At 42.3% G+C, this 16,095-nt stretch overlaps 1 protein-coding gene across 4 annotated transcripts in view; it reads right to left on the bottom strand.

Annotated features, from left to right (window-relative positions):
• The window catches only part of LOC136428473 (uncharacterized), a 34,629-nt gene that overhangs the window by 4,748 nt on the left and 13,786 nt on the right, over nucleotides 1-16,095 (bottom strand). For 3 of the 4 annotated variants that reach the window (XM_066418022.1, XM_066418018.1, XM_066418019.1), the window contains 4 exons: nucleotides 6,702-6,762; nucleotides 5,633-5,788; nucleotides 1,869-2,065; nucleotides 208-353 (listed from right to left, as the gene is read on the bottom strand). In XM_066418022.1, the coding sequence (XP_066274119.1) occupies nucleotides 208-353; nucleotides 1,869-2,065; nucleotides 5,633-5,788; nucleotides 6,702-6,762 (560 nt within the window). The remainder of the gene's footprint in view (nucleotides 1-207; nucleotides 354-1,868; nucleotides 2,066-5,632; nucleotides 5,789-6,701; nucleotides 6,763-16,095) is intronic. The other variant, XM_066418020.1, reaches the window with a different exon arrangement.

The raw sequence follows: 16,095 nt of genomic DNA on the forward strand, positions 1-16,095 counted from the left end.
GTGGCAGTTAGAGGACGCTGTTACATGGTAAGACTAGTGAAGCTGGAGTATCACCTAAACGAATACTGTATGTATATATATCATCGATTATAAACCAGAGTTAAAACGATTTCTTTTGTTCACGAGTTCTGAAGAGAACTTAACCTTCCTCGTGACCTTTAAACCTTCACCTTTTGGGGCTAACGTGCGCGAACTATGACCTCTCACCTGAGACGTAGATGTTGTTTCTGCCGTTTCCCAGGGCCACCTTGAGGTGTGACGTGTGCCGATGTTCCCCGTTCTGGATGAAACAAGCGGAGGGAACGCCCGGGAAGTCCGAATCCGCCTGTCCGTTAACCTTTGGGATGGCTTTTCTGCAATGAGACAAGTTACGAAGATTGTGAAAACACCAATTAACAACTCAATGTATTTCATATGTACAAACCGACAATTTTTGCTGGTCTTCTAGACATGTATATAATTTACAAGGGACGAAAAAGATATACAAATTTATATCGGAGATCCGTTTTCACTTTGAACATATTTAAGATACAGGTTTTGTTGTAGTTTTTCTGGTAGATGGGTGGGGGGTTACGTTTTGTGAGTCCAGGATTTTTAAAGGTATAATTCTGAGGTACCTTTTGTGATGTTAGGTTGATGTTGAGTGATGAAAATGAAAGAAAACCAGGTCTACAACGTTGATCATGAAATGAAAAGATGACGAAAATCCAAATGTTAACGGTTTTGTAACATAGCCGTAAAGTTTGTTTTGGCAACCGTTGGCACCATAATCCATAAGGAGTGCAGTCCTTAGGCCTGTTTGGATTAACCTAAGTCTTATTTATCTTAATCACGTCTAAAGCCTTACAGATGGACAGCCTTAAAGACTTAATGTAAGTCTCGGTACTATATATATACACATAGAACGACATTTCTTCCATCTGGAGATAACATTTATCTCCTTCAGATGATAAACATTTTTCACCAAAGTCGTCATTAAAAATAGTACTAGTATGTTATCAGCATACGGTGTAGGCGTTTTACAGTTCAGTCTGTGCAGATGGTGCTATATCGGTGTATATGTGTCACTGGCGGGTCTATAGCCTATTGGGAGATCGGTATTATGCTGAAGTGGTATGATAGAAAAATACCGTTAACGATAACAGTGTCAAACCAGTAAAAGTTGTGATGGCCGTTTCCATATTAAGCCGGGAAAGATTCGACATTTCTATCATACTCGACCACCCGGTAAAATACGGGACTAATCCTTAGAAACGGTGGAGTTGAGTTGATTATTTTCTTGTATAACATCTGCAAAGTTGTTTTTATGTCATAAATCCGGTACGCAAGGACAACTAATCGACCTTGACATTGTTAACTAAGGACAGAATCACCATGGCCTAAAATATCCGTTGTTCCGCAACAGCATATACCAATCGGATTAATAATATTGCCGTTAATTTATACGTCTGTAGTTACAATGTAGTAACCGGTGTTTTTGCCCGCAGACCGATTTAGCTGCCCAAAATCGAGATTTATTTCATACCGCACGCCCAGTGCTGTGCAGTTATTCGCTGATATGTTTTGATGAAGAGAACTGAAATTCTCTTCTCTGTTCCGTTAGACCCTCTTTCCATTGGATGGAGACCAATTAGCGACCGCTTAACGACCAAAATTGAATTCGTATGACCTATGACTTGAATATGATCCATGATGTAAAAGTATGAATATAAAGACAACAAAACGCATAAAACTCACAAAATACACTTCAGTGAAAATCGTTTGAACTACTTATGAGATTTTTGGTCACTAATCGGTCGCTACCTCAGTAGAAAAAAAGGATATGACGTAAAAGGATATGACGTAACGGTAACTATACTAGTACCCACCCATCCTGCATCTGTGACACCTGGTTCCGGAAGTTGCGTAACTCCGTCCGCAACTCTTCAATCTCCTCCTGGAACTTTCTTCTTTCCGCATCCTCCAGTCCTCCACTGCCACTGCGCATGCTCTCCTCTGTCTGCATGGTCTCCATCTGAGATACGAACTCCGACGGCGCCATAGTCTGGCCTTGTAGGGCCGTTATCTGTCAGAAATTTGAAGAAAAAAATGTCGTTAGGGGTTGGTTTTAACCATTCAACATGGCGGACAATACTGATGTCATAGTCACGTGAGTACAAACGCTAGGCTGACAGTGACGTCACGTGTATAGAAACAATTTCAAATACAGACAGACACAGGCAACATTTTTTAACCATCCAACATGGCGGACAGAACTGACGTCATAGTCACGTGAGTGCAAACGCTCTATCGACAGTGACGTCACGCGTATATAAGCGTATCTTATGTCTCTCGTAAAGAGATAAATGCAAAATTCTTTTTATAACAAAACCACTTTGGTGAAAATTATATCTACAAGTCGCTTTTATCTCACTTTTATTCTGATACGTTGCAGAGACTGTAAATCTTTATAATTTTTGTCATCCTTGAAAGCGTAGTGCATACCCCTATCAGGGTTGGGTGTGCATTATTTACAGAGCACATGTGCACATTGCTGCAATACATTCTGAGATGTAATGACAATTATGCTGTAATATTAAGTGGTGACCTGCATGTTATCATCAGACAAATCTAACATAGAATATGAAGACATATCATTAATATATGCATTGTCATTCCATGTCGGCGCAAAACGACATTGGCGAAGACCAAGAGACACGAAAATGTAAGGTGTAAGCTGTGTTATAAAAGACATTTGAAAGAAAAAAGGTAGACACATTAGATGCAAACAGACGATTTTCCTGTGTTTGTGGCGCCCAAATAACATTGTCCATAATCCACGATTAAACCAAAACTTTCATTATGTCTTACTGGGATTGAAAATTCATACCTGAATGGCATCTATGATGGTTGAAACTAGATTAGGAAATACCAAGTTGACATCTAAAGGTTGAATTCCTTTTTTGGCCATTACATCAAGTATCTACACATGCTAGTATAGCATTTGTGATTCAGTATTTGTTGGACACTCCCTCGATTTTTCCTCTGAATCCACGTATGCCAACAATCTGCCATGATCACGCTAAACTACATCCGCACCACTCATATGTCGCCGGGAATTACATTCCAGACGACCCTTCGGCCCTTTTCATCGCCTATCAGTCATCTACACACAGTCTGTCAGACAGAAACATTCAACTTAACAGGCTGCCTGAATTACCCGTGGATTTATCCGATGAAACCCGATATAAACTGGTGAGGGGACGTAATCTGTGGATGGTGATTGAAATCTTGTACAGTTTAAGGCGCAATGGCGCAGTTGAATTTGTCGTACGATATTTACCTCAATGAAAAATGGAGGTATTGTTCTGTGTGTGTCTGTGTGTGTGTGCTCTGTCTGTCTGTCTGTCTGTGCGTTTGTGTATCAGGATATTTGTAGTCAGCATAACTTTAAGAACTTATGCTTATGGCTGGATTGTGATGATACTTGGTATGTCGGTAGGTATTGGGAAGACGAAGGCCAATGTCAATTATGGGCCTCCTAGCGGCTGACATTGGTACAACAACAGAACTTTCGGTTTTTGTATCCATGGAATGTGACTGGACTCTTACTATGAATACCAGCGTCATGACTTTGTATAATTTGTAGGGCTGTCTGTGACATAGATTATTCTAACATTAGTGCTCATACACAGCCTTTCTGTACTGCCCGTGACCGTAGGGAATTTGGCTATTTTAAACGAGACGTTATCATGACACGAATCTAGCAGCCACGCGTGCAACTTCTTTCACCAGGCAAAGTTAAACTCTCCTTAGAGAAAACATGTGCGACTCGTTAAAAGACGTCGACTGGATTTAGTAGGGAGATATGTCTCCCAAGTATATTTAGAGCTAGCCTGGATTCCAGACTGTTTCCAGGGCCGCCTACACAGGCCAGCTCTTCGGCTCTAGGGCCAACGTGCTCAAATGAAATTATACAACAGCCATACATTTGCTGTCGTACACCTAAGATTGTACTACAAATATGACCTGGCCTTAATGGCAAATCTTGAATGAATTGACTTGCCATCGAAAACGGTTGGCGACCCCTGCATATACATCAGATTCCATTTTGAGAGCTAGTTAAATCATTTGACTGGTAACAACATTGATCTTCATATCACCAACCGTTTGGAGCTACCAATACAAGGATGAGACCCTATCAAACGAAGTTTGGATTATACGAGTGGAATTTCTCATAGAGTTGACGATGACAGTGTGAAACGTTAGTAGTCCACTGTATTCTGCTGCTACAGATCACTCTGGACACTCTACAGCTGCAATCAGTCTCTCAATTCTCTTTACTTTGTCCGGTTCATCGCAAGCATCCTTAGCTGTCCGTGACCTCTTTACCATAAGGGGCGACAAAAATAAGGAGTCTTGCTTGTAGACGGGCCGATTAGTCACGGCCAAGAACAGGGCGCCTAGTGGCTAGACGAGGTCACCTTCACACGCTCTCGGGTCTTCAAAAAAAAAACTAGCCTGGATGTAGAGCAATCAGTTGTTGTTGTTCACCTTGCAGCACCTAGCGGCACATATGTCAGCAACTTTCCTGGCTGTTTCGGTAGCAGGGTATATTTCTACAGGTAGGGGGTGCTATAGCTCTTCCCCTTTTAATGTACTGGGGGCACCCTCTGGAATACGGGACCCCAATTTTACGTCCCTTCCGAAAGACGGGTGCAGGCCCAACCGAGATGGCCAACCGAGATGGCCCTACCAGTATTGAACCGGGGCCTCCCAGTTACCAACTAATTGGAACTCGGAGCTAAAATGTGAGACTGTTACCAGCTAACAAGACTGGTAGACGTTCTGTCAACCTTCAGAAGCAGTAAGACAACAAGAACTTGTCTTTAAACGGGAGGGGCGGAAACGAGGGGGCGTATCTAAGCTGTGGTGTGGACAAGTAGACCCATGAGGAAACTTGTGACAACAAGCCTATACTCCCCTGTGGTATTTACGGTGACATTTACATAGCTGTGGGGTTGAGAGAAAGCGTAAATTGTTCACTGGCGACGTACGAATTAATCCAAGGCGGCTGGGCAACTGTTCGTATCGTCAGAGTGCAAGTCTGCATGAAATTGAACTATTTAAACAGTTTGACTCAGAGTTGGACATGGTAATAATTTATCTTCGGCCAATCCTGTTCATACATTGGACGTTGCGTTCTTGTTGTATAAAAGCTAATTACACCGGTCAGGTCTCTTTCAATTATTGGTTGTTTCAAAGGCACCCACTATCTTTCACTCCAAGTTTTCGTTCGTCAAAACGACTGGCGAGTGGCGAATGCAAGTCTGTCGCTACAGTCAGCACAGCAACTGAGGAATGACTGCATCTGTTGAAGAAAAATATAGCGAAGTACAAAGCATCGAGGGTATAATATGAGAGACATAAAAAGAATGGGGAGATACGTTTAAAAGGCCAGTGTTGTGAAAGTACTTTCTTGGTGTTTATCTATGATAGTGTGCTGTGAGGGAGTGAGGGAATAGTCTGCTAGGTTCAGTGAGAGTTTCCGTGTGACACATAACACTGTGCAGAAACTTTCTGTAGTGTCACCAGCGGTTCAAGATGGCGGGTGCGTGAACCTTCACCTGTCCAGCTTTCATTCTACCCTCACCTTTGCCCTGTAGTGTTTTTCCAGTTCTTCCCGGTTCCTGCGAATTAAATCCTCGTAGTGTCGCCGCAACTTTTCCAGCTGCTCGGGCAGCGGCCTGCCCCCGGCGCCACCGGCGGTCGAATCCGCCACCGATTGGAACATTAGTCTCTCTCGCTCCTAGCGGTTCCACAGCGCAATGCAGCGATGGAAGGCAGAGTATCTAATCAAGTCCACTGTGCTATAGACATATATTTACTTTTCAAGCGGTTACTCACCACCCACTAGTGTATTACACCAAGGCGTTATTTTAGGTACCGTGACCTATAAGGACAATGGGCGAAGGGGTAAGCAGTGGTGATTAGAAAACTGAAAAGTGCCTTATTCACCGATTGAATGAACACCATGTAGTGTGTAAGCTGTGCAACGCAGCTTCCGACAGTGTGAAAGTAAAAATGGTGACATTTACCGGGCCTGGCCACTTCGTCCTAAATTCATGTGAGTAACTCCCACGGTGAACGCTGTACATAACCGTTAGACCTTGACCAAATGACATTTGACTGTTGTTGTTAGTTGGTGATATTAATTAGGAAGACAGGGGCCTGCATGTTATATAGTTATTATAAGGCTTGATGTTGTGACATTAATTAATTTCTGTAGTATGTAGGTTAGGCGTTAGACCTTCATTAGCACATTGTTATCGAGATACATTGTGATTTTGCAAAGCCATTGTTGTGAATAATACATCTTATGCTGTACAGAGGCTCAGTGTAGGAGCCTATTTATAAAGTTTTACATTACCAGATATACTGCAAGTTATTTCATTGAAAGCGGGAGGCTGTGCTTAAGATGCATTAACAACGATAACATTATCTCTTGAAAGTATATCATATTGGTCGTGTGATTAACAATTATAAATTATTCATGATCTATCACAATGTACACGAGCGTACATACGTTACGTTATAATAGCTCTTTGAGTTGTTAAAATGTTGAGCATGGTAAACATTTGACGTCAAAAGGACATGGTAAGCGATCCAAGCAATCGCGTCACCTGCCCCCTCCCCCTCCCTTTCTACTGGCGGTTTCCTACCTTCCTTAGACTGCCGATTACATCTTCAAGTTTCTTCCTCAAGCTCAACTCCTCCTCAAACCTGGGAAGAGAAAGGACAGAAAAAATATTTACTACAAAGGAACTGTAAAACCAGCCATTTTGTTAAAGATGCCCGTCTTCATACTTAACAACACTTATGTAAAGTTACATCCATTAATGGAAAGGGACGGGAGACACCATAAACTTAGCTTTCTCAATCTGTAACTTGTGATTCGCTGCTCACAACGTCGCGTGTTCTATTTGCATAAAGTGACGTCATACAGGTGGATTGCTCATTCATTGGCACAGACCGGTGCTGTTAAGACAAAAATTTGGGTTCTGTCCCATGTTCATATTGTGTGGAAAATGCCTGTTACATAATGGGTGATGAACTTTGAAACTTATGTAAAGTCTTGTGCCTTAGTCAATAATATATACCCATCCACACATTCCCACAATCATCGCATGTTCTCTAGTGAAATGTATCATACTTGTCACGTCAAGTCGCGATGAAATTCAGCCAAGCAGGTTCAATATTAGGTCTTATATGATTCAAATGCCAACCTTGTTATATAAAAAATTCCCGAGCGATACGCATGTCATCTAGTCAAGGAGTACAGCCGTTAAACGTGGCCGCTATCTGATGAGGTCACACGCGCCTGTGTTCCCCAAGGGTGCACTATCGACCCCCTCTTCCAGCCGAGCAGTGGAATGATAATACATCATGTATACGGCATTACCCTTATCAGAATTCGTTCCAAGATTTATATTTCTCCACGGATTGAATATTGACTTCTCGCTGATAAGGTGATACGCCAAGGAACAACATTAAACTTGGAAATTTAACTTTCAAGTTGCGAAGTATCATCAGTTTGTACTTGTAGGTCACGACATTGGATCCCCAGACGGTACGTGTGCCGACATACCAAATATAATGTGTTACAGAACATCAGGTGTGCTCGGATTGGGGTCGCGCGCTTTTGGGGGCTTTAGCAAGCTATCGATCTGTCTGGATTCTCTGGAACCGTTAGGTAGCACCGTGTAGGTAGTAGCGTTTATATTCCGCGGGTGTCTGTGTTAATTTTGCACTTGATAACCTCGAAATAAAATTAAAAAATTAAAAAGCAAATTGCACATGGGTATGACTACGACGAAGTTGCTATCATTCTTATGTGATTATCAAGGATGGCTATCACAGGAAGAGGAAATGACGTCAGATTACACGATTGCGAAAGTCGGCGTGCCAAGGCTTCAGGTCACATGAGGATAGAGCGCAATGCGGCAGAAATACGAACATAACACTTCATATTCATCATACGGCAATATTATTTCAAGCATGGGTGCCGCGTAACAGCCCGAGTGCGTAAGATTTTTCCACAAATGTCCATCATCGTTGAACCAATTGTAAAAGGTCTTTCGTGGGAGTGGGAATAATTGGTGTGTAACGCTTATTTCTTCTGATCAATTTTGATACTGTAGATCCTGACAAATGTGAACCGCCCACGCTAGGTGATTTCAAGACTACAGAGTTTGGCATTTCAGATATTGCGTCAAGGTAGTAGGCAGGTGGGTGGGTTGGAATGCCGACGCAATAACGCCTGTAGGTTTAATACTTTCACCATTATATTGTAAAACGTGGGGGTACAGGAAAAGGAAATCGCAACTATGGCTGACTCTTCAATATCATTGCCACTATCCGTGTTGGTATGCATGATATAGCCTGACATACGCTACAATATTGTGGTGACGTATACGTTAAGGGTTTTATCTCATTGAAGTGCGCAAAGTGGCGCAAACTCAGCGCCAATTTGTCACTTGAAATTGCGAATGTTTCGAAAATTTAAAAAGATTCGCAATTTGCAAAATGGAGCAAATGGCCGCAAAACGACGCAATTTCTGCAAATCTCTTTTGATGAATCTTAATCGATGTACATTAATGATTGGTTTTAAATTCCGTGGCAACACTGCGATTTCCAATAAATCTATCTTGTACCTGACTTGGACCCGAAACTGACAATGTGACATTCCGGGCGCTTTATTTGTAGACGTCACGTATTTTTTTAATTTATCCGTGCGTCCGACGGTCAGTGTGACCACATAGGAAAACTGGCGCAATTTCCTAGCGCAATTTGGCGCAGTGCAGTGAGATTCGAACGGAGAATACATGATGACAGTTTCTGTGTATTTATTTTGGATTGGAGTGGTTCCATGATGTGTAAAGTCAGGCCGGCAAAAAAGTCAGCTTGGCAAAAGTCACAGGACTGTCATTAAAGTCTACTACAGCAAAGAAATTTGTTTTAGAATGGCGAGCACGGGACTGTTTTTAGTGCATGAGTCCTCGTGGTATGACTAGCATTGTCATACGTTCTTTGTATTGATCGGTTAGTCTTTTCCTGGGAAAGGATAACTCAAACACTTGTCGTGAGGAATTGGAAACACAGCGGCGCCTTTGGTAATGGGGGGGGGGGGGGGGCACTTTCGTAAAGTGTCGGCGTGCATTAGAAATAGTCAAGAAACTTTGATTACATAACGGTAAATGTCTGATGTGATTGATAGGATGTTCGCACTCGCGTGACCTATGACGTAAGTATAGTCCGCCATCTTGGATGATTAATTCTGGTTTAACCAACCAACATGGCGGCTGTGATGTCACATCCAAACAATATTGGGGAAATGCAAAGGAAATGATACGAAACATATCGGAGTAACGATGTATCTTGTTTTATCTTTAATAGACGTGGCCAGCATCTTTCCTGTAATCTTTGTCCCTCAAATCTCTTTTTCTTCTTTTTTACTGTGAAGTTTACTGTAACTGTAAGATTAATGGCCTTGATGACGAAGAACACATTTTGGAAGCAGACATCCACTTAGACTGAGTGCCTGACCCACCCGACATCAGCTTGTCAGCGTTCTTTTCTCTGAACTTGGCACATGTACGACAATCAGCAAATCGATTTGGACGGAAGACTTGTTAACATTTCGCAGACAATGACAGAGGTCGAGCCTCTGAGAGACGGCATTACTAGTAGGTCTTTTACTCTCCTGATCATAGTGGTTGTGACAGCACCGCTCGTGAAAAGAATACCAATATAGGAAGAACGAACATAGCAATCATAAATTTAACGTTTTGAGACAAATACAGGGTCTGGATTGGCTAGATAAGACGAGCACACACTACGGACATAGTTCGGCATTTTGGTACACTCTAACTACACAAAACCAATCGGTGGCATGTCGTCGTGCATCTATCTATCCACATATTTCCTTAATGGAAACGTACTAGTCTGTCGTCCCGTTACCTGGTTACAGAATAGGGGAGCTTCTGGCGTTCGGTGGCGGGACATTGGTAGTTACCTCACGCCAGTGTAACACTGAACAGTCATAAATCGTACCCATTAGTTAATGATAGAGACATAGTTCTGGGGTCTAGTCGTATGTCATAGCCATAGGAGGAACAAATTGTGCTGGCGCACATCATATATGGCCGTCTAAACTTAATCAAATGACGTTGTGAAAATGTTGTTTAAACGTTTATGAAAATTTCAAGTTTTTAAGTTAATAGAATGCAGTAAGCGCCTCCCCCCACACTCTAATAGACGGCGATCGCGCTGCGATCTCGCTGCGACCTAAATTTGATTATGTAACTCTTGATTTCATAATTAGAATATCATGCAAAATGTTGAAGAATGGCGGAAAATGCAACAAAACACACAAAACACACAAGTGTCTTTTTTATCTATGAAATTCGTTGAGCGATCTGTCACATTCAAGGTCGCAGCGAGGTCGCCGCGCTAGTGGAATGGGGCATAATTGCCTTTTTCATGTACCATATCACTGTATGGGGGTAGGGTACTGGAAACAAATTGTGTCGATGGAAAAGTCGATGGAAAATGCCCAGCTACACCCCTTCACCCTATAGGACCAACATTGGCAGCTGCACAAGAACCGAAATGTGGTAGATCTTTGGAAGGCGCCCCCCTCCCCCTCAGTACTTTTCACACAGGGTGGGAACATATCGGTCACACATGCAGGAACGCTAGCCACAAAGTCAAGGTCAACTAAACCTCCCCTGCAACCTTTGATATTGATAAACTCAGCAGGATTCTTCTGAGGTTGCGGCAAATTGACCTTTTCAAGCATTTAGGTCCTTTCAAGTTCACTTCCAGGCCCACTCTGTTATAATTTGAGAGAAAATGGCGTGTATTCAGAACTGCGACACGCAGCTGTGGCTAGAAGCCTGTTTTGTGACACTGCCAGGCTTTGCTTGGAGGTGACATTGACGGAAAATCTAAAGACCGGGTAGTCACTGAGAGATGTATCAGGTTCAGGTTGTTTCTTCTTGATTTTTAAATCGTCAAATAGCTATTTTTGTCGTCACCTTGAGCTCTGTACTCACTGGGGTAATAGGCGTTTGCACTCGTATGACCATGACGTAAGCATTGTCCACCATGATGGATGTTTAAACCATGGAAATAACATTACATATCAAGTTGTTTCTTCTCGATTTTTAAATCGTCAAATACCTATTTTTGCCATAACCTCGATCTCCTTACACACTGGTATTTGCACTCACGTGACCGTGACGTCATCATTATCCGCCATGATGGATGGTTAAACCACGGATATTACAGATTTTTGTCCTAACCTCTGCACGCACTGCAGCGACCGTACCGCACCATTCATTCTATGGGTAGAGTTTAGGTCTTGTTTCTCCAGTCTACTGGTATAACTTTGTACACGAATGACAACACTTCTTTTCTGTACGCGTATAAAAGAATAAAGGTACTTCGAAATCTTATGCAGACGAAAGTGTATTTTAAGTTAAGGTTGTTTTGGAGTATTGATTAGGGTTATTCTCTACTTGCCTGATACGTCCACGTATAAAACGTTTGTAGGCTAAAAGTTGTTACAATAATAGTACTGCTGAGAAATAATCTCTGTTTACAAAGGAGCAAATACGCTCGTACGTAGCTAAAATTTAGCAGCGATTATTGTCCGACTTTCAGCGCTGATAAACGAATTTACGAGATTACGAGAGTAAAAGAGTCTATCATTGCGGAGCATTACCCTCTTCAGTGCAGACGGATGGTCAATTAAGAACATTTAACTCAATTATTCGCCATCCAATGGTGTGAAATTGGTGGTAATTGTAGGGAACGGTTCGAAGTGGTGAAAAGAGAAACGGTGTCAGATTGACTGCTACGGGCAACTTGAATGATATTTATGGAGACCATCTTCCCAATCAAGTCTTTTAAGACTCGACTCGATTGAGAAGATGGTCTCTATGAATCTACCTCCACTCGTATTTCAAGATGGTGGATAAAGTATTTGGCATCGCTTCGAGAGAAATATAGAAACAAACTATTCTGATAGACAGAATTCAGTTTCACCTCGGCTTTGCTTTGCTTTGCTTCTAGACAAAATTCAAAAGAAAACTGTTTTATGCCATCCAAGAAATTGGTTTCGAGGCGCCTGTATATAATAATGTACGTGATGTTTGGTGGGAAATTCCTGCTTCTCCTTGCTTATTTTAAGGAAATCTTGTTGTGGCATATCGGGATTCCTGACGCGCTAGGGGCCAATTGGGATCAAGAACCCGGGGCGACTTGGCAGTCAACTAACTTTCCTTCTGATACAACCGAACACGCACACACACACACAGACGGGGGCGGGCTGTTAGCCTCCATAGCAGGGTTCTTGGCTTTTTTGGCTTATAAAGTTTGCCAAGAAGGTTCTGTTTTTGGTAGCGTATGTATGTATGTATGTATCTATGTCTGTCTGTTTGTATGTATGTACGGTATGTGTGTATGTCTGTAAGTTTGTATGTGGATGAACAGCATAACTCAAGAGAGCTTAAATGGATTGTCTTGATAATTGGTATGTGGAAAGGGCTTGATTAGACCTCGAAATGGTTAGATTTGTAACGGTACTGCAGTAGAACTTCCGGTTTAAATATCTCGTGTTCTGGACATGCTATGGTCGTGATTTTTTAGAATTAGAGAGCACTTGGGGCAGAGAGTAAGTGATGTAGATTTGAGCCCCCTAGCGGGTTTGGAACTGCAGGAGCCGGTTTTGTTTGAGGCTTTGACGGTGAATAACTCAAGATGAAGGTTGACGTGCCGTTTTCTGATTCTACATCAGTTCTGATTGTGCCCTGTTTCTGGCCTAGACTAGGCGACTGTTTTAAACTGGGTAAAAAAAAACATTCCAAGAAGCCTGCTATAGAGGCTACTGTTGGTGTTTCGGGGATGATTGACTGGATATAATTACTCAGGAATGTGAGAAGTGACGAGGTCACTCACCTCGTTGGATCCCCACTTCCTTATCTTTCCACCACGGTGATATTTTACGATGTGAGGTTGCGTGGGGTTACAACTCTGCAGTCTACAAAACTATTGATTCTTGTTACGATGTCCACTTTTTTCTTCAAGTTAATTTGGGGAGGTATTTTTGCTCCACATTTGCCCCAATTGTTTAGAAATTACCCTTATAGCTTTTGAATCTTTATTCAAAAGGCATAAGGGTAATATCTCTATTTGTTTACGAAAGTGTTTAATAGCATTCTTTATAACGATGTATTAGCTAGCATATATGTGTGGCTTATGCTTAGGTCACAATTGCGCCGGTGCCCGTCGGGGATGTAGCCCCGGCCGGGCTCTGACGTCTGGGAGGCACCGGCTGTCGTGGTCACAAATAAAACTTTCCTTCATGCTGCCCTGCAGGGGTCCCGGGGTGCTCCGGCAGGCACTCGGTGGCATTTTTGTAAAATTTTGTCACCTTCATTGGTCGGTCTCCGGCAGGCACCCGTCAGTTGCTCTGAAGGTGCCTTGTGGGGTCCGACAGGGTACCGCGTGCTTATCACATCCAGGTGGGGCAGTTGTAGGGTCCCTGCCGATTCCCCCGCGAACGACGGTCGGGCATCAGGCAGGCTCCTGGTGGGCACTCGTCAAAATTACACTGGAGATTCTCGAAGTTCTCGCTTTAGTTATGCTCACCTGATCTGTAACGTCACACGAAGTCACACGGTCTTACGAAGTATACACATTGAACTGGAAAGTCTTTCCCTGCTATAAGTAAACAAGTTGCTGAAACAATTGGTGTTAGTGTGAAAATCAAATACATCATCCCTCAAAAGACTCTCACAACTATATGCAATAGCCTTATATACCCGCATTTGACTTACTGTAACATTATTATTGTTTGGGGATGCGCTTGCCGTGCAACTCTACAGCCTCTTATAACTCTCCAAACGAAATTCACAAGGATAGCACTGCTTCTGACTTTCGCTCACACATGGCTCCTCTATTTCAAAACTTAAAGATGTTAGCTATCATCGATATCAGTACATTACAAATTAATATATTAACATTTAACTTCCTTTGTAACAATATCCCCAATATTCTTTATATTTTCCCAAACCCCAATTCACTTGTACACAACTATTATACCTTGCATAGAAATCAACTGTATATTCCTCCGCACATCATTAGCACAGTTCTCCGTAAAATGCAAATATTTCACAATATGGAACAGTCTTCCGACAAATATACAATCACCTCTTTTCTGACGTTTAAAAGTGCCCTGAAAAGCCATCATAACCACTGTAGTAGAGTCACGTGCTCAGTTTCTATCTAATTTTAATTTGTACCATTGATTATTTGATCATCATTATCTATTGTTCTCTTATTCTCTTAATACTTTGCTATATTATTTATGATTTATATAAGTTTGATAAGTATAGACGAGAGGGGCCTAGTATAAGCTATATACGTTTGTCCTTCCCCCTGAACCTGTTTTCACCTATTGTTTATCATATTATGTATTATAGATTTCCTTGGTGTGCAAATAAATAAACAAGCAAACAAACAAACAAATTATTATTTGTCCCGGTGGATTGCCGGCAACCGGAGGGGTACCTCTCGGTGTGCTCACGGTTAGGTCACGACGTCTTTTTGCTCGCGGGGCCCGGGTAGAATTTAAGTCAGAACTAAATTTTTGTCGGGTCCCCGCCGGGCCCCAAAATGGCCCGATAGCCGCAGGGTGTCCCACGGGGCCACGTAGGGGTCACGCCCGAAAGTGCCAAAAACGGCCCGGGAACTACCCGGCAGGGCCCCTTTTTCCAATTGTGACCAAAGCATTACCTGTGCTTATGAGCTTACATTAGCAATACTGGACGGAGGTCCGGAACAACTCTTCGGGAAAAACGATAGACACAAATACATAGAACAACGTTCAACAGAGCAAGTCGGTATAGCCCATAGGTACTGTTTACGTCATCTAGAGGAGGTGTGTCTATTGCTGTTAAATCATGCCTTTACATCGTGGATCATATTCAATCTATAAAGTCACAGGGCATACGAATCCAATTTTGTCTTCATCTAGTGGAAATGGGGACATGCACCCCCTGTACGTTCACATTGACAGGTGCACCGATACGGGCGGGACAATAGCAACCACACGGACCGACCTCCTCCCGTTATCACAAATATGCCAGGATTGCTCAGCGGTGTGTGTGAGAGGCTTTTCAAACAAACTGACTTTGTAACTTAGCTTGTAATCCTCTCAAAGGGGCCTGGATTAGGTCATGAAAAAAAAAGGATACGGAAACAACAAAACGCGGATTTTGTATGCACACCTCGCTAACCTGTATAAGGTCAAACAGGTGGTTGAAAGCATCACGTGTTGTGTTTGTTATATTGGTAGGGTCTCTAACTCGTTCTACACTAAGCTAACGGTGTAAAATGCCAGGAAACCACTCAACGATGTATCTAGAAATGTAGGTCACTCGGAGATTCGGTCCATGCGTCTCTATTAACATACCAGCTACTTCCAAATTATGTGACGCCTTCTTCGGCGACCAAGCATTTACCGCTTAATGCTTGGAAGAAGGGGGCACATTTTTGGAAGTACTAGACTCTATATTAAAGTGATTAAAATGATGTCGTGGTTTTAGCTAGGATTCTATCTATTCTATCTAATCTTTAGGAGGAATGTGTCCAACGAAGGTTGCGTTGATTAATATAGTGAAACTAAGAATGCCCACACAACGATCGCATTTTGGGCTTGCATGTTTTCTTTTACGTTTCAGTTCTTTCCAAGAATTCAGCAAGCCGAGAAGAGTGACCTATCAACCGTATCTTTTAGAATTTGATACAGTTTTTTTTAAACCTGATGTTTGATGCATTTTTACCATGCATCAAACACCAAAATGAACAAACAGAACATTTCAAACTGAAAGCAAAACAAACGGAAGGAGATCACATTTCTAAATTCACAGAAGGGCTTTCCACTGAAGGGAGCAAAGCAATACTACAGCGACTTCGTCATAATCCGTTTATCGTCCATCGCCTGGGGGGATAATGGGAGTCTATAAAGGTCGCTTCTTCTTTTGTTT

This window comes from Branchiostoma lanceolatum, chromosome 2 (genome assembly GCF_035083965.1).
Source record: "Branchiostoma lanceolatum isolate klBraLanc5 chromosome 2, klBraLanc5.hap2, whole genome shotgun sequence".
NCBI lineage: Eukaryota > Metazoa > Chordata > Leptocardii > Amphioxiformes > Branchiostomatidae > Branchiostoma > Branchiostoma lanceolatum.